Source organism: Anastrepha ludens, chromosome 2, assembly GCF_028408465.1.
Source record: "Anastrepha ludens isolate Willacy chromosome 2, idAnaLude1.1, whole genome shotgun sequence".
Taxonomy (NCBI): domain Eukaryota; kingdom Metazoa; phylum Arthropoda; class Insecta; order Diptera; family Tephritidae; genus Anastrepha; species Anastrepha ludens.
This window is the reverse complement of record NC_071498.1, coordinates 137,071,456-137,091,588: the sequence shown is the minus strand read 5'-3', so window position 1 is coordinate 137,091,588 and position 20,133 is coordinate 137,071,456. Positions and strand designations below refer to the sequence as shown.

The 20,133-nt window shown below is 38.3% G+C and overlaps 1 protein-coding gene and 1 long non-coding RNA gene across 2 annotated transcripts in view; one reads left to right on the top strand and one right to left on the bottom strand.

Moving 5' to 3' along the window:
• The window catches only part of LOC128855052 (cytotoxic granule associated RNA binding protein TIA1), a 194,195-nt gene that overhangs the window by 50,522 nt on the left and 123,540 nt on the right, over window positions 1-20,133 (bottom strand). The window contains exons 4-5 of the mRNA XM_054089640.1: window positions 11,989-12,064; window positions 11,590-11,686 (exon numbers count right to left, since the gene is read on the bottom strand). Of these exons, the coding sequence (XP_053945615.1) occupies window positions 11,590-11,686; window positions 11,989-12,064 (173 nt within the window). The remainder of the gene's footprint in view (window positions 1-11,589; window positions 11,687-11,988; window positions 12,065-20,133) is intronic.
• Window positions 5,191-8,005, top strand: LOC128855418 (uncharacterized). The gene is made up of 3 exons (XR_008453717.1): window positions 5,191-5,490; window positions 5,558-5,834; window positions 7,303-8,005. It is a non-coding gene; the product is annotated as an uncharacterized LOC128855418 (long non-coding RNA).

The window sequence follows — 20,133 nt, the reverse complement described above, 5'->3', positions numbered from 1 at the left end:
CACAAAATAAGGAATCACATATTTACGAGTATATACATACATACAGCGGTCAAAAAACCATTCGACATTAAAGTAATTTTTTAAAATTGATTTCAAAATGCTAGTATTCTTTAAAAATGCTGAAGTTTCTGATTGTGATGCGAGGGGTGCCTTTTATATGCCGGGATTAGAGAACAAAAACAAATTTTAATCATCGAAAATCACTTTATTGTTTTTCAAAATATTCTCCATGAAGATCTATACACTTTTGCATGCGTTTGAACCAATTGTCGAAGCACTTTTGCCACTCTGAATGAGGTACCTCCGAAACATGCATTCTGAATGCCGCAACCGCTTCTTCAGGTGTCGAAAAAGTTGACCTCTCAGTTTGTTTTTACGTACGGGAATAAAAAGAAGTCATTCGGTGCCAAGTCAGGACTATACGGCGGATGACCCATTAATTCGATGTTTCGGGTGCTCAAAAATGCAGTTGCTTGAGCCGATGTGTGAGAGCTCGCATTGTCCTGGTGAAGAGTGATCCGTCTTTGGCGATTGGTTTTCCTAATTTCTTGGAAGACAACTGGCAAACAAATGGTTGTGTACCACTCAGAATTTACTGTTCTGCGTTGTTCTAGTGGTACGGTTGCGACATGTCCAGTTTTTACGAAAAAACAGGCAAACTTTTGTTGGATTTGGCTCATCTTGAAACACCCTTACAGTCGACTGCTGTTTACTTTCGGGCTCATAGACGTGTTTCGAAGGCCCGCGATCGTATTTTTTGAGCATTTCCTTCGACCAATCGACACGAGCCTTTTTTTGAGCGATTGACAAATTGTGTGGGATCCAACGCGAACAAATTTTTTTGACAGTCAAATGTTTATGCAATATTGAATGTATGCTGGTCCTACTAATGCCAAAGATTGCCTCAATCTCACGATAGGTCACATGACGATCTTGCAATATCAGTTCGGGCACAGCATCAATGGTTTTCGGAACAACAACTGATTTTGGACGACCTTCACGAAATTCGTCTTGGAGTGAACTACGACCACGATTGAATTCACCATACCATCGATAAACACTGGTCCTTGATGGAGCTTCACCGCCAAAAAACGTTGTGTGGTAAGTATTTCAGAATATACCGTTATAAAATTAACCAATATTTCACATTTTAACACTCAGTCATATTTTTGGATAAGACCGCACAGATTCCAAAGCAAACAAGTATTCGGCAACCGTTGTTTTTCTTTTATAGTGAATATATATTTTGTATTATTTTTTATTTTTGTTGGTAAAAATACCGTTAGAATTCTTGTTTATTACTTACAAGCATTTTTTACTCATTTTTGTAAAAGTGTTCCCGAAGATGGGACGTAAAAGCAAAGAAACTTCTCTAGATGTAAGAAATTTAATAATACATCAATTTAGGAAAGACCGAAAAAAGCATAGCAGAAATTGTTCAGAAACCAAGAACTACTTTTCTTTATATCATAAAATTCAAGACAGAAAACACTGTAATAAACAAGGAAAGGACTGGTCGACCTCGCAAGCTTACGGAAATAGATGAACGGCGAATCGTGCGGGAAGTGAGAAAAGATACGAAAAGTAATGCCAAAATTCACTGAGGCGCACATGGACGTATCTGTTACTTCCCAAACACTAAGAAATGTGCTAAGAAACCATGACTTCCATGCGCGATCAGCCAGAAAGAAACCACACATTTCAAAGAAAAATAGAAAGATAAGATTCGACTTTGCGAAGGAACACGTAAATAAGCCCATTGAGTTTTGTATGGATGTAATTTTTGCCGACGAAAGTAAATACAACCTTTTTGGATGTGATGGCAAAGTTCTGGTGTATCGTAGGCCTAACACAGAATTGGAAGAAAAAAATGTCATACCAACGGTGAAACGTGGTGAAGGTGGTGTTATGGTATGGGGATTAGGCCGGGTCGATTTGTGGGGCAAAAAAATCGCCCATTGCTCTGTGAAAATCATATTCTAGGGATCAAAATAAGAAACTTTGCCGAAGGAACCATACCTCTAAAACGAATTCTGATGTCCCCCAATTTGGGTTGAACTTTTTAGTATCTTTTCTATAACTCACTTAAATTAATTTTTTCATTTACATATGTTCTGACTAAATAAATTTCTTAAGAGAAAAAATAGATATTATTATAAATAAGTAAATAAAAATAAAGAAAAAAACATAGCCATTTAGCTGATTTTTTCATGTAAAGGCCGTAAATGGTGATATTTTTAAATTGGGGGCATCAGAATTCGTTTTAGAGGTATGGTTCCTTCGGCAAAGTTTCTTATTTTGATCCCTAGAATACGATTTTCACAGAGCAATGAGCGATTTTTTAATCGAACCGCCCTTATGGGGATTCTTGGCGGCACCAGATGATGGCAATTTAGCATTTATTGATCTGATCATGGACCACCGAAAATATATTGATCTCCTAAAGCAAAATTTACAGCCAACCGCAGAAAAATTGGGTCTGTCAAATAGATTTAAATTCTATCAGGACAATGACCCCAAACATAGCGCGATTAATACTAAGCTTTGGCTGCTCCATAATTGCCCAAAAATAAAAAAAACCCCGCCACAGTCCCCAGATTTTAACTCAATTGAACACCTTTGGAGTCATTTGGAAAAAGAAATCCGAAATCGCAAGTTCTCACACAAGAATCAGATAAAAGTCATCCTGCAGGAGGATTAAAATATTTAGTGCTTACAGCGGTCTTTAGGTTAACATTTGATATTTTTTGTGCACATTCTTTTCTTGGAATTGTAAATTCAATAATTGTCGGTGCACAATAAACTATTAGTTGCGCAACTAATTAAGTTCCCGCTGTTTGCCAATAGATGCCGCCAGCAGTGTGTGCTAGTCGACTCTAACATAACCTAAACGTCATAAACCAAGTTTTTAGATATGGCAAACAAACTGCTTCGAAACATTAGTGATTTTGTTTTGGTTTTGTGAAAATGTCTGATTTTGTGCCGAATAATCGCCATTTGCGGGAAGTTTTGATTTTCCTCTTTCATTCGAGACATCGAGAGCTACAAAAAGTTTATGCAGATGCCGCTTTAAGTGAAACAATGTGCCGAGATTGGTTCAGTCGCTTCAAAGACGATCATTTTAATGTCCGCGATCGTCCGTGTGAAGGAAGGCCAAAAACCTTTGAAGACGCTGAATTGGAGGCATTGCTCAATGAGGATCCGTGTCAAACGTAAGAAGAGCTTGCTTCAGTATCAGGAGTTTCCCGCCAACCCATTTCCAAGCAATTGCATGCTTCGGGAATGATTCAGAAACAGGGGACTTGAGCTCGTTATGAGATAAAACCAAGGGATGTTGAACGTTGTTTTTTCGCCTGGGAACAACTGTTCCAGCGGCAAAAAAGGAAGGGTTTTCTTCATCGCATCGTGACGGTTGATGAGAAATGGATTCATTACAGCAATCCAAAGAAAAGAAAGTCATGGGACTGCCCGGTCATGCTTCTACGTCGTCGCCTCGGCCGAATATTCACGCTGCGAAGGTTATGCTATGTATTTGGTGAGAGCAAGTTGGTGTTATTTATTATGAACTGCTTAAAACCAAGCGAAACAATCACTGAAGATCGACTTCAATTGATGCGAATGAGCCGAGCACTGCGCAAGAAGCGGCCGCAGTACGCGGAGAGGCATGAAAAAGTGATTCTACAGCATGACAATGCTCGGCCTCACGTTGCAAAACCGTTGGCCGTTAAAACCTACCTGGAAACACTGAAATGGGAAATCCTACCCCACCCGCCATATTCTCCAGATATTGCGCCGTCCGATTATCACCTGTTCCGATCGATGGCACATGGTCTAGCTGACCAGCAGTTCCACTCATATGAAGGCATCAATAAATGGCTTGATCCGCGGATAGCCTCAAAAGATGAACCGTTTTACCGCGACGGCATGCGAGACCTACCAGAAAGATGGGGAAAAGTAATAGCCAGCGATGGGCAATACTTTCAATGATTCACTTGTGACCATTTTTTCAGAATAAAGTTGTAAAAAAACAGCGAGAACTTAGTTGCGCACCTAATAGATAGTTTACTATTTTTTATCTGTTCTATTCAGCTGTGGGGGTATTAACAATGGAGGTCAACGAAAAAAAATCGGAACATTTTACAGTTTTTCTTTGATAAAGGCGAAAATTCGAAAATGCAAGCCAGGCCGCTGGGCATTTAGGCATTTTGGGTTTTAAAGAAAATGTCGATAAAATCGCAGAAATAACTAAAGTTGACCGGCTTGTTAGTAGTCGTAGCATCGCCCAGGAGCTAAAGATCGACCATAAAACGGTTTGGAACCGTTTCGCAAAAGTTTTACACAAAAGGTATTATTTTCTTTGACTGTTCGTAGTTTTCTTTCTTTTCTTCATATCCAAATTTTTTCAATTATGTCACACTTTGGTTAGGAATGCTAAATAGTCATACATAATTCACGGAAAGAACACGGCACTAAATACATCCATACATACATATATGAGCAGTAGACTAATTCATAACTTTTTGAACAACTGGGTGTGCTAGAATCTCTATTTTTCAGGGAGCTCTAACGTAGAGCCCTTAATTTATATCTTTTGTCTGCCAATAAATTGTTCCTCGGTGCGCTAATTCACTGCCTTCGTTACGGCGTGTTGGTCATTACAGCTAACGGTAATCACAAAAATGGTAATGGCAATTAAAGCAATCAAACTAACAATAATTTTTATCAAACCAAAAAGCGTGAACGGTAGTAAAATAAAATTACTTTATCACTCATGTACACATACACTCACACACATACATGAATAGAAGTGTAAATTCTCGTAAGCAATATTTTATAGCTTTCCCTACCCAGCAACTATTTTCAGTTATTTACATTTGAGTTGTCGTCCAAGCATAAAATATGAGTGCCCCTACAGCTGGAACCAACACATTGAAAATCTGATAAAGAAGGCCAGTATAGCTTTATAGTCCTGCAAATCTACGTTCGCAATAAAATATGAACTCAAGCCACGGATCGTTCTTTGGATGTAAAACGTAGTGCTTCTGCCAATTTTAACGTATGGATACCTGGTTTGGTGGGAAACTCTTCGGAAGGGCTATACTATCACTAAAATGGGGAATGTGCAAAGAACTGCTTGGATCAGTATCACCGGCGTATGCAGAACTTGTCTCAGTGCTATTTTGAATGTCATTTTGCACTTACGTCCCATCGACTTTCATGTTATTTCCATAGCTGCTCAAAGTGCAGTCAGCTTAAAGACGATTAACCTATGGAGGCGACCTCTCAAGGGACATGGTAGCAGTTTAAGGCAGTTAACACCGCGTTTCTCTGAGCTTCGGACAGATCTCTCTATCTGCAAACTGGAGTTTGAGGGTCGTTGCAGAGCAAACTTTCCAAGTAGGCTGGACTGGATCCAGGAGAAAATTTGTACCGAGGCTGGTGCCTCTGTTCTCACTGACGGCTCCATGATGGAATCGGGAGTCAAAGCAGGTATTTTCTTTAAATCAACCAACTTATTTATTTCTTCAAAACAGTCGAATATAGAGAGTTTTTTCAGGCAGTCTTTGTGATTCATGCAGGCATGCAGAATCCTCAGGAAATGCTGAAGCGAGGTGATATTAACATTTTTTCTGATAGCCAAACTGCAATCAATGCTCTGACGATGCAGAAGAAAACCAAATCTGTAAGGAGGAACTCAAATCTCTTGGATGTGCTGGTAAGATTTATCTGATCTGGGTTCCAGAACATAGGCACGTAGAGGGAAATGAATTTGCTGATGAGCTTGCCAGAAAGGGGTCGACTGTATAGCTCTCAAACGTCTCCTACCTGATCAAGTAAGTTGTTAAAGTGGAAATCATATCTCAGGAAAGCGCAAAACAACTGCAGGTCCATTTCTTCATGTGTATATATACCATTGGCGCGTACACCCCTTCTGGGTGTTTGGCCGAGCTCCTCCTCCTATTTGTGCCGTGCGTATTGATGTTGTTCCACAAATGGAGGGACCTACAGTTTGAAGCCGACTCCGAACCGCAGATATTTTTTATGAGCAGCTTTTTCATGGCAGAAATACACTCGGAGGTTGGCCATTGCCTACCGATGGAGGGGCGACCGCTATTAGAGAAATGTTTTTCCTAATTTTGGTGCTTCACCGAGATTCGAACCTACGTTCTCCCTGAATTCCGAATGGTAGTCAGGCACCAACCTACCCGGCTACAGCTTCATGTGCTATTTATAAAAACCCTTTGGCCTCAGGTACAAAAGACGGAGTTCTCAGAAAGTTCTGGCGACTCCACGCCATTCACGCCGGGTTGGCAGCTGGTCGATTAATGTGACTGGGTGCTCTTTTTTCGACAGCTTGAGCTCGAAACTAGATCCCATCAACCATCTTTGTTACATCAACAACTCTGGCTCTTGTATCAAAACGGCACTTTAGTGCTCATTTGGGGGTGTCAGACGGCTACTTCAACCATTTCACTTACCTACCTACAGCTAAAGTGACCATTCTCGGTAACTCCCCAAGAGCATTTTCGATAAAAAAGTAAACCCACAATGTCATTTGTGGAGAAGAAAGAGTCGAAATGGGCAACCGGCATAGTTTCCAAAGGATGTCATCTAAATTCTCACAAATGGACGTAGAAAAAAATAATCTTGATATCCCTGAGGGTCAGTTCAGATGTATGAGATATCAGCCAATTTAACCTGATATACTTTTAAGGGGTTTTATTCGAAGCAGCTAATTTCTTCGTACATTTATCACCAGTTTAAGGCTCGCATAGAATACCTCGCCAGGATATTTAGAACTAGTATTTATACGTACGGAGACAGTTCGGATGTTTACTGCAGGTATTGTTTTGTATGCTATATGGATACTCGTGGATATGAGTAAGTAGAATGTGTGTATGTGTTGGTAGAGAGTTAAACCCTTCAAATACAAAGGCTGAAGTACAGTAGCAGACACGTGTACCAGCAGCCAGTTCAAGCAGCTACATAAAAAATGTGCAAATATAACAAAAAGAAAGAAGAAAGGACAAAAGAAAAAGTAGGTGAAAAAGTCATCAAATATTTACAGTAAGGTGACTGTTTTTACATACAGAGATTTACAAATACACAAATACGCGCATGAAAAAAATGCATATAGCCGGAAATTACATACAGTTAGATAATAGAAGACCTCAATAAGCAAACGATAATGTGGAAAATTATTTCATATGTACATAAGTGAATGTATATTTAATTCAGAAATATTGGCATGACAAAAGCTGAATTGCTAGGTAACTGATATCCTTTTTATTTTGTTTACAGGTGTCGTGATTGCCAGCTCGATTTTGGCAGAAAAAAGAAACCTTTGAAATTCTCAAATAAGAAATGAAAAGCAGCACTTGACGGATTTTCAGTTATATTTGAAAATGACACGGCAAGGCACAAAGGAATGTCAGCGAAGGAAATGGAAGAGGTTAATCGAAGATTCTGCAGTATTGTGTTAAAATTATGGAGAAGAAGCAGAACTAAGTGGTAGTAATGATGATGATTTCGATAAAAATTTTGTGTCAAATGATAATGCAAATCAAGTTACAAGTTTTTTATCGTTTTCATTACATTATTTCGATTTGCGCTCTGTGAAAAAATTAAAAGAAACGTCAAAATATTCTTGTATGAAAATTTTTGACGTGATAATTTATTTATTCGATTTAGCCGGCTGCACGCAGGAAAAAATGTGTCGTTACCTTGTTCATTTGTCGTTACCTTGCTCATTTATCGTTACCTTGCTCATTTGTCGTTACCTTGCTCATTTGTCGTTACCTTGCTCATTGCCGTTACCTTGAATGAACTGCAAGCGAAAGCACGGAACGAACGACAAAGCAAACGAACGGCAACGTTCGACATCTTGCTCTCTCCTACTTAAGTGAGCGTATATATGTATGTATATGTGCATATGTACATATATTAATTCACGTATTTGTATTTGCATATGCCTTCTTATTGATTATAATTAATTTGATTTACTTGAAGAATTTAAAATAAAACCAAGTTTGTTAATAATACCTGTTGTTTTAATGTTATTATTATTAATTTTTTTATTATATATGAAGGAAAAAATTTATGGTAATATTTACCATATACCTTATAAGATATGTTGTATACTAATATATGTATATAAACATGCATATACATATACAATTTCGCGCAATTTTCAAAAAGAACAAATCTATATGTAAAGATGCATACAAGTCATATGGACATATCAAATATACGAATCTATTCCGTACGCAAGCAAATGTAAGCTAATGTGCTTGAACTGCAAGCGAGAGCGCGGAACGAACGACAAAGAGCACAATCGGCCACCGCGTTCGGCAACGTTCGACATCTGGCTCTGTCCTACTTGAGTGAGCATATATATGTATGTATATGCGCATATGTTGGTATATAAATTCACATACTTGTATTTGCATATGCCTTCTTCCTGTGTGCATGGTAATGAACCATTTCTCTGTTGAGAATAGGACGATGATAGAAAAAGTAGGAAATGAAAGGGAGTGTTTCGAGTGTAAAGTGTCCTGAAAAAGGCAAATCGATGATGATGCCTCTTAGTGTTGTTGACTTATTAACGTCTGATGCACAATCGAAATTGAAGATATCTTTTATGAATTTGATAAATGTTTCGTCATTTTTCACGTTTGTGTAAATGTAACTTGACCTATTCCATTGCAATTCCATTTACCTCCTCCTCTATATCCATACAAAATATCTATCAAACAAATAAAATTAAAATTTTGTTTTGAAAATTGCAACCATTCCATCAATATTTTCTTATGACGTTGTCACGTTAAGCTATCGTCAGTAAACCGACTTTACAGACAACCTCTTTTTTCTTTTTTTTAATTATTGGAGATATTTGCTCAAGAGCCTCCTCTTAATTTTCGAAGTGCTATTTCGGTGGAGGTTCTGTTATGGTTTGGGGTGCATTAACATCGAAAGCAACTCCTGTTATACAGCTTACATCATCGCGAATGAATAGTGGGGACTACAAAAACGTTTTGTAAAACAGTCTCATTCCTTTTATTCAGAATAATTGCGAAGTGCCCTTCGTTTTTCAGCAAGACAACACCCGAATCCACGTAAGCAGGGAAGGAAGGCAGTATCTGACCAATTGTCCCATAGAAACTATGGACTGGCCGGCATGTTTTCCGGATCGAAACCCAATAGAAAACATTTGAGGTATAATAGTCAGAGGAGTTTACGCCAACAATCGCCATTTTGACAACACCAACGAGCTTAAAGCGGCAATAAAGGCAAAATGGGCTTCTCTAGATGTAAATAAAAACTTAAAAAAGTTAGCAGAATCGATGAAAAAAAGTTTACTTTGTGTCGCTAAAGCAAATGGTACTTCAATAGAATACTAAAATATTCTAGACGAAATTCGAAAAAAGTATATGTACTTTTGTTAAACGATCACTTTAATTAAACAGTGTCTTATTATTTTGAAACGTCTGGAAATACATTTTTGTTAAACATTTTCTTTATGTATTAAAAAAAGTTACGTAAATTGAATTAAAATTATTGTATTTTTCTGTGTTTATTTGAAAAACTGTACTTGCTTTTATGATATTTTGAAAAACAGCTTTTCAGGGTCTTATATTTAGTTACAAAATCACAATCAAAGCCTACTTTTTTCCGAACAGTTTTTCGGTTTGTGTTGTAGCTTTAACGGGGGGAAAGTTGTTTGGGGGGGTGTGCGGATGTTTTTCGTAGTTTGTTAAGGTGGTGTCAACTAATATATTGACTTAAACAATTAACGAACAATTCTATCCGAAAAATGTGGTTAAATATTTTAAAAGAGAACAACTGACCACTTTATTTGTGAACTACTGTAAGCATCTATTTATAAATTAATTAATATTTATGACTAATATTTCTTATCAAAGAAAAAGAGCTTATTTGAAGTATTTTTATTTCAAGCTTACTAAACAGAAATGCCACCACAGTTTGCCACTCTCGGCTGTCAAACCACAGTTAGCGATATTGATAGTTCTCATGCAGCTAAAGAAAACACCCGATATAATTAACGCTAATATTGGGTAGTCGAAAAAGCCTTTTTGTATTTCTAATCAAACTTCAACTCATTTTTTTTTTTTATATTTATAATGAACTTTATTAAACCAAATATGTATATTACCATTTTGGTCGACCACCTTTTGCCATTTTTCTTCTAGAGACACTATTTCATCAGTGTAAAACTTTTGTGGTTTCTCGGCGAAAAACTGCTACAAGTAATTTCACAGGCTTCTCTTGAAGCCAACTTTACTCCATTAAAGGAGTCCTGCATTGACCGAAACAAATGGTAGTCCGATGGTGCAAGGTCACGGCTATACGTTGGATGCATCAAAACTTCCCAGCCAATCTCTTCCAGTTTTTGCCGAGTCATCAAAGATGTGTGTGGCCTAGCGTTGTCCTGATGGAAGACGACGCCCTTTCTGCTGCTCAGTTCTGGCCGTTTTTTTTTCAATTGCTTGCTTCAATCTCATCAGTTGTTGACAGTAAAGTGTAGAATCAATCGTTCGAGCAGGCTGGAGCAGCTCATGGTGGATGATTCCTTTCCTATCCCACCAAACACACGGCATAACTTTTCGAGGCGTCAATTCTGGCTTTGAGACCATTTGTTGAGCTTCACCACTATTGTAACATGATCTTTTTCGCACCTTATTGTCGTATTTGATCCACTTTTCGTCTCCTGTTACCATTCGCTTCAGAAATGGTTCAATTTCATTTCGTTTCAGCAAAGAATCGCAGATGTTAATTCGGTACATTAAATTTTTCACAGACAATTCATGTGGTACCCAAACATCGAGCTTCTTTTTGTAAGCCTTTTTTAAATGGTTCAAAACCGTTTGTTGATGAATGTTTAGTGCCTTGGCGATGTCATGGCAGCTTATGTGACGGTCCTGGTCAATTTTTCCATAATTTCATCGACTTTTTCAACGATCGAAATTTCCAGAACGGAAGCGAGCGAACTATTGTTGTGCTACACGAACTGATACAGCATCGTCTCCGTAAACTTCACAAATTTCATTGGTGGCTTGCGTGGCATTCTTCCCTTTTTTATACAAAAATTTCAAAATATAGCGAATTTCTTCATTATTTTCACTCACTTTTGAACAGCTTTAACTGTTTTTCAACTTCTCCGAATTTAATTTTTTTTTGGTTAAATGAAGCTTAAAATGTCACCTTTCTAACACCATATGATATGACACAATGTGATTGGTAGCACTGGAGATAGATGACTCCAACGACATCTATTGACAAAATACGAAAAGACTTTTTCGACTACCCATTATTAAATGCTTTGATTTATCTTATTTAATATTCCCTACTTTACGCCGCAAGCACTTCCACATACCAGATAAGTTAACGGAGTAGCCTAAAAGGCGACTTATGCCTTGAGACTGAAGAGAAATAGTGGACTTACGCTGAATTTAAAATGAGTCGAATTCCCCACAGGGACATACATTTATATGGATTTATATTTACATGCATTTTTTTTTTTTTTAAAGAATACCAGATAAGGTTTTTTTGTTTGGCGCACTCACTCACCTTTACTCGCTGGCGGTTTTCGTGTGGCCCAATTCGTTCGAATCGAACGCGAGCCGAGCCATTGTCCATTCATAGCTGTGATGGCGCTTTCAGCCTCCTGTTGTGCAGCGAAAATGAGAGAAGTACGAATGAAATTCAAATTATTAGTAGAGGTTAAATGTGTGTATGTAAGTATGTAAATATGTAAGTATGTAAATATGTAAGTATGTAAGTATGTAATATATATATAGGAAAATATGTTGAGTTAGTGACTGAGTGGCTGAGTGTGACTCAGGGAAAATTGTGAGCCATGCTTTTTAATTAAGATGAAAGAGTTGCGAAAAGTTTTCGGGCTAAATTAATAACTAATGAATTGGAGTCAACAATTATTTAAGGCAAATAAAACGTAAAAGTACTCACCGATTTTTTGACAAATGACACAAATCCATAACCCTTTGATTTTAATGTTTGTGGATCGCGTACAACGCGACAATCACTGCAAAGGAAGACAAACACAAGAGAAGGGGTGTGTAAATATTATTTTGGATAGAAACTTTTGGGGTTGGCAAAATAACACAGAAATGCTAATGGGAATGTAGATAGTTCTATTGTACTGTGAAACTGGTTTTCGTGCAGGGGTAGCTTTTTTAATTAAAATAAATTAGTAATATCGCCCCGCCAACTTATTTGTAGTATCTCTATGTATGGACGAGCAGTAGTGCGAATACACAGACTAAACGAGTTGTATGGCGTTGAATTGGCGTTGCATTAATACTGTTGGGAGTTACGTGGTGAAACTTTTTAATAAAGTAAAATATTAAAGTGTCAAACATGAAGCGAGTCTGCCATTAAGCGTCGACCGCATCTCACAGCGCCCATCCCACCTTGCATCTTCGCCCATTCGCCGCCGCTGGCTACTCTTGAGTAATACTGCCAAGAAATATTTGCTTTGTTTTATTTGTATGCTTGCGCGAATGAATATTTATTTGTCTACCGACATTTGTTTGCTACTATGTAAATAAGCAAAAAAGAAATAGGAGAAGAAGAGAAATTAACAAAAACAAAAAAAAAAATAACAGCAAAACAAAAAGTGAAACATTTATTTGGATTGACGGCAGTGTGGCAAAGTGATATCACGGGCAGAAATTGTGGAATTGTGTCTCTGATGGCACATCACACTCCACGCCCCCCGCACTCGCCCGACCATCGCACAGCAGAACTTTAACATTTATGCAAATTTTAATAAAAGTTAATTTATATAATATTTTTGCAGAAGTTAGAGGGGCGAGGTGTTGCTTATGCTAAGCAGCGTCAAAGGTGTGAGTTGAGTGCTTTTCGCGCTTATGTTGTGGCCTTCACATACACCCCAGAGAGCAAAGAGGCAACACAAACCACATACATACAAATCGTTCATACGCTCACGTACAACAGATGCCTGGATTTTTCCAATGTTATTAGCGAATGTGGAGCAAAACGCAGCAGCGCTTCAAGCGATAGAGGGGCGGGGTAGAAAGCTCATTAAATAAAGTTGTCAAGGTATATTAAAATGCTGCACGTCGACGGGCAAGCGGTGGTGGGCATAAATAAAAGTTAAATAAATATATTTATTTTATGTTCGCTCTACAGTTTCTGATTTCCTTTTATGTTTGTTAATTAATTTAATTATTATTTTCCTTTTAATTTTCCAGTTTATATTATTTCCGTTTTGATATTTCTTTTTAATTACTTTCTTTTATCTTTCCGTTTGGAACTTTGACTATGCAATCCAATCCGCTCTGCCATTTTTGATTTCTTTTTATGTTTGTGAATTAATTTAATTAGTTTTTTGCCTTCAATTTCGTAAACACACATCTTTGGGTAGGTCATTTATTATTATTTTCTTTTATTTCTTTCTCGTTTTCCCGCTTTTTGTGCTTTGGAGCTTTTTGTACCTAATCCGAACCACTTTGTGGTGTTATTAATTCGTTTTTTTTAATCTGGCATTTAAATTTTTATTAGACAAACCAGCGTTAATGGGGATGATGAGGATATTTGAGGGCATGACGGTCTAATTTATAATTAATACGGAAGTTGTGTGTATGCTCATACGAGTAGAAACAAAGTCAGTAACTTAGTTATCCGCCATATGATATGATATTCTTCTTCTTGTTCTTGATTGGGGCAATAGCCGCTTACCCAATTTCGGCGAGTCTACCAAAGCGAGCCAGTCGTTTCTTTCTCAAGCTAATTGGCGCCAATTGGGCATACGAAGTGAAACCAAGTCCTTCAGAGGAGGCCTTCATCTTCCTCTGCTACCACCAGCTGGTACCGCATCGAATACTTTCGGAGCCGGAGCGTTTGTATCTATTCGGACGACATGACGACATTATTCGCTGCGCTATGTCTGTGTCGCCTTAAACTGCTTTCGCCTGTGTCACCTATAGCTCCCGTTCCATCGCTTACGACACTCGCCGTTATGATATTCAGGGTTGCCAATATTCGACGGAGACATCTGGCAACTCTGTATCTTTTGACAGAGACGTCAGATCGCTTAATAACATACCGCGTTTGAAGCGTCAGTTTAAGCAAATTTTTACCATGGAACAGTACACGCCACACGAGCGCTCCCAAATTGTTGAAATTTACATTCAACTAAAGAAGTCAATTGTGAAAACTCAACGAGCGTATAAAAAATTAAATGATGTGAAAAGTGCGCCTTCGAAAAACACCATAAAAAGTTTGTGCGAAAGGTTCTTGACTGGTGATGGTCTTTCCAAAAAGGCCAAATCAAAACCGACCAAGGCGATCGGATGATAATATTGCTGTTGTACGGGCCAGTGTTGAGACGTCGCCAAGGACATCCCAAAATCCACTTTACAACGAATTATCCGCATTGATTTGCATTTATTCCCGTATAAGATTCAATTTACGCAAATATTGTTGCAGGCGGAGAGGCCGCGTCGATTGGAATGGGCCCAAAGAGTCATCGAGTCCGTCGAATATGGGCAACCCTGTACTACCTCCATCAAAAGGGTCCCGGAACAACCGCCAGGTAACGTTTTAAAGCAACTGATTTCAGTTATGTATTTTTCTTTTTATTTTGTTAGATGTGGCATCTTAATTAACATTCCTGCCATCGCCATTATCGCCTTTGCTTGACATTTGTAAAAGTTAAGGCCGTCTGGATTTAATCTACCTCTGCGTGTGTTTTAAATTTTTTTTTACAGTTTTAAAAGTGATTTTGAATTAAAATTTGCGCTAAAAATTATTGCAATGGTGGGAAAACTTAACTTAGAAATGTTGAAAAACTGTTTCAGTAACGTTGAAAACTGTTAAAGAAAACTGCCGTTTATGAGTGGCATGAAAACTTCAGAAGAGATCATGAGTCCATCATAGATGACGAACGTAGCGGCAGGCTGAGATATTGAACATTGCTTATGGATCCATTTAGGACATTTCTGTTAATGATTTGGGCTTGCGTTGTGGCTGCAAAATTGGTCACAAAGGAAATCAATTTTGCATGAAGCAAAAGAAGACCGCCTTGACATCACCAAAGTCATGATTTCAAAGGCTGAATTCTACCCAACATTCATCAGACTCAACTAAGAACGACCAGCTATCCAGATATAAGGCGAGTGAGGGAGAGCTTCGAATAAACCATAAGACCAAGGAAACCACGTAATTTTTAGTCAGAAGAAAAGGCGTTACTCATGGTTTTTATGGATTACAACGGTATTGTTAACCAAGAACCAAGATCAGACAGTTAATAGGGACTATTATTTGGGCGTTATGAGACGTTTATGTGAGACAATTCGCAAATCGCCAGAAAAAAAGGATTCGTAAGAAAACAAGTCGTAGATTTTGCAACATGAGAACGCACCGTCGCACAGTGCCATGATTATATGTGTATTTTTTTACGAATAACGAAAAGAATGCCGTCCAACAGCCATCGAGTTCACTTGGTATGTCTCGCTGCAGTGTTTTTTTTCGTTTGATCTTTAGAACGATAAAAACTGTCTTGAAGAATAGTGTGCATGGTAATAACTGATAAGTTAGGACTCTCTGTTAAAAATCCAACCTTTATTCGTGCTCCTCCGGTACAAATTTCCCCACTTTTTTCACATTTTTTCTGCAATAGCAGTAACGCGTAAGACTGTGCGAGAGTTATATTTAATAGCCTGCCTCCCTGCTTCTTTTAAATTTACTTAACTACTTTTGAATTGTATGAGTAGATAGTGATGGTGCCAAATCGTGATAAATAGTCACCATTTCAACGACAATGTTTTTTTTTACCCTTAATTACCGAGCTGTGTTCGATTTTCTTCAACATAGTCGCGCTAGTCATTACGATCTACTTTCACCGAGGGTTACTCGATAACTGGAGACCAAAATTATGAGAAATTTTATATTTAAACCATCAAGTAATATAACTGTTTATTGCACTTAATAAATTACTCACTTTACTATTAAATAACTTCGATACCGAGAATTCATTGTACGCCTCTCGCAGTAAATACAGAATATTATTTACATTTAATCAATTTTCCCCATTCTTCCCCTTCTATTTTTTTTCTCTACCTTCTCCATCTACATCTCACTCCTATTTATGACAGCTAACCAACTCAAACATCAGCAAACCGCTCAAATATTATATATTTTTGCTACATTTCCACGCAATCTTCTTTGCTACACAAAACCTCTAAGCAAATACAGTCACACTCTTATTATTACATATATCGTTTTTGCCTCTGCCATTCAGCCTTTCGGCAAACACTTCACATGGTGTCACTTTCGCGTCTTCCTGTTAGGCCGTCAAGTCAACAACAACGAGCGAGCAGCTCTTTGCAGTTAAGCACTGAAGTATTTAGTAGAGGATTTTTAGGCGCGCAGTTACCGTTCATATGCATTTTGTGTATGTTGGTGATGTGCTTCTCGCCTGCTGCCTGTTAACAGCACTACTAACTATTCTTCCAGGCAAAGCAAGGTGTCGCTTATGTTAACCACTTTGTTTGCTTTTGTAGTTATTGTAGCTGTTGTTGTTGTTGGAGAAGTGTCTCGTCTGTCTGTTGTCGACAGGCAAATCTGCGTTAAATATTCGACAAATAAGCGTAAGTCAAGCGATTGCTAAAGGTTGACAGTAGAAATAGCCAGATTTTGTGGATAAATATTTATGTATTATAAATGTATGAACGGAGGATGCAGTACACAAATATACTTACACATATAAATATATGGGACGAAGTGGTGAGTGTTTGATTTAGTATTGAAGTGATTTGGATCAACTGGAATTTTCGCGAATTTCGCATAGAATTTGTGGGCTGTGATATACGTTGTTATGTGTGCGAGTAAACATAATTTATAAATTAAGTAAAAGCCTGCTCCTCTGTCTTCACTGACGGTTGCAAGATGGAATCGAGAGTCGGAGCAGGGTTTTTCTCAAAATCCCAGTTTATCTATCTCCTTTAAACTGCCGAACACTGTTAGTGTTTTTCAAGTAGAAGTCTTTACGATTCTGCAGGCATGCAAAAGGCTTAGGGAACATGGGAGCGAGCGAGATATTAACATTTTCTCCCATAGTCAAGCTGTGATTAAGGCTCTGGCAAAGCCATGGTGTAGAACGAAATTAGTAAACTCCTGTAAGGAGGACATCAAATCTCTTGGTTGTGCAGGGTTTACCGGTTACTGGACGATCGGCACACACGCGGAAAAGCTAAGGTTATCATTTGACCCTCCTTGCAGAAGCTGTGCGACCCATCAGAGAAGGAGACTGTTGAGCACTTTCTCTGTAAATGTCCGGGTTTGCCAGCTAGACGACTAAGATCACTGGGCGCCCCTTTCTTCGACAGCCTGGAGCAGTGCGCCAACCTAAATCCAATCAATCTCCTCCATTATGTCAACAGCTCTGGTTGCTTTGGAGGTTTCATAATGGTATCAAAACGGCGCTTTAGTGCTATTTCAGGAGTGCCAGACCGGCTCTTCAACCATTTCACCTACCTAAAAGCTGGCTACTTTTAATCTTAGTCGATTGGTGGAACTTCAGTTCGTATCTGCAGCATCAAAATATTTATCTATTAAATAGGATGAGGTTTGAGGAGAAGCTGTACTCAATTCTGTTAATATTGAAGCTGGAGCATTTTTAAAATATTTTTATCCCATTTCATGTGCTAAATGGAAGAACTGTAATGTTGTGGTTGTTCTTGTAGTAGCAAAAACATTCTCTATACGTATACCGGGATGCTGCTGAAGTGACAGTGCTTGGCTGGATCTAAATTCGGATAGTTACGGTTACGCAGAACCGACTGTTGCGGCAACGTAAAAGACACTGTAGCATTTGATGTTACTTTTGAATTTCAGACGGATTTTATATGAACCTGTTTTTATCGCAGAAAACATCCATGGCTGCCAGAGGCCACTGCTATAACATAGAAAAAGTTTATATCATTTGATGTTCCATATCCACAGTGGAAATCGAACTTAGATCAGCCAGATGGTGGTCGCACACATGCCTTCTCGGCTAAACACTCTATAATTTGAGGTTAGGCTTTATGAAAGAGGTACTTTGCTTTATTTTTGCTCTTCGCCGTGCCATTACTTTATAATTTTTAAAGCATTTCAATTCATCCAGTTGAAGGAATCACATGAAATCGAGTTACTTTGTTCAAAACTTCGTTCAAGATATCGAGCAACATAATAAATTGTTTATTTGAAAATCTAATCTCTCTTCGAAACTAAGTGCAAGTAGATAAGGTAAGCTGCCAAAAATGGCCAAACAAATTGACTTAAAGGCAGAAAGAAACCCAATTACCAATTCGTCGGCCTCTTTTCAATGCTGTTATTATAAACATGTCTGCTTTCTAATTTTAGAAAACTGGCTGATAACAGATTCCCTGATGTATCTATAAGTACATTCACTGGGCTCTGACGAAAGTGTGCGGCGACTCGTGTTTATAAATTGGGCGCGTTGAATTCGTAACAATCGTCAAAACACACTTATCAAAAGTCAGTAGCTCCACAATCAGGAGCAGGAAGTGAGCGGGTCAAACTCAGAAACAGACACTCGCAAAACACGAGACGCTGAGCTGTTCGCCTTTTGTGATAACATGTACAGAGTACGATTGAGTAAAGGCAGCAGTTTGCCAAGATAAAAAATCAAAAAACAAGACGGCCAGAGTCGCCACCTGAGCGCATGAAACTTGGTAGCGGTTGCCACATAAATTCAGTTGTCGTCACCACTTTGCTTGTGTTAAACGTGTCACTCTCAGTTGAGATATTGAAGGGCATATAGCTCCTGTTCAAAGGAAGGTCATTCTCAAATTTGCTATATGTGAAAAAATACCAGGGGCAGACAAAAGGTTTAAATACTCTTGGCCTAAATATCTAAATGCAGAGCAGTTTAGCAAATGATTGAAGATGTGGACTAGTCACACAACACAAATCAAAAGGCACTAAAGAGCGTGAAAAATACTTTTTTTATCCTGTTAATGATATGGAGTGATTTTTTACCCATCTAGGGTGGAATATTATGGGCACTAGCAGTTTGCTTTTTTTTATTATTGGCCTAACATTGCATTTAAAACATAAAAATGAGGGAGACGTTTCTCAAATTGTAAAATAAGAGTGAGTAGAAGTACACTATGACTAATAGAAGCGTGACTGGCAAAATTAAAGCTAAGAGTTTCATTATAAAAAATTTAAATGCTGTTAAAAGGATTCTTTGCAATACGCGTTGTGCAATTTGTAAGTGTTGGGAGAAATTTAGAAAGCTTACATGGATTTTACAAAATGAGTTCCGCGTATGAAAAACGATTTGAAGCAATGTTCCATGTGCACACCCTAAAGGTCCAAAAATGCCACAAGCATCTGCAACAAAATATACTCAGAAGTTGAAGACATTCGTAAAGAAATGATTGCAATGGAATGCCGAAGTTCAAAACGATGACGACTACCCCGGAAGAGGCCCAAAAAATTACCTCTCTAAAGCGAGACAAAATATCTTTAATTTATTTCTGACAAAGCAGAGCATGTCGGTGTGTGAAGCCGAAGCAGTTTTACGGAAAAGTGATGTTAATGTATCCAAAGGCAAGATGCGAAGAAGTTTACGTGTAGAATACCTCAAATTCCAGGGCATATTGCAACCATTCACTGCTCTCATTATCGCACATTGAAAAGAGACTTACATGGGCTAAGGCAAATTCAGAATGGAATGGTGTTCACGGATGAGTCTCCCTTTTGTGCTAATAGTTGCATACGTCGACCCTGGTGTACTGCTGATAGGCGACAACTTCAACGAGCTTTTAGGCATCCAGTTTAGGTTTATGTTCGGCGCTGCTTTTCCCAACAAGGACTTGGCTGTTTATTTGTGTTTAATGTTACTATTTGAATGCAGTTTTTAATTCGTCCACCGCAAAGATGCTTAGAATAACTAGCCAACCCTTGGTTTTACAAGAAGACAACGATCCCAAGCCAAGCCAAGTATCGAAGCTGTAGATGTGTAGAGCGAAAAGAGCAAACGGGGACTGAAATGTTGGATTGGCCTTCACAGTCGCCCGATGACAGCCCTATTGAAAATTTGTATGCAATGACTAA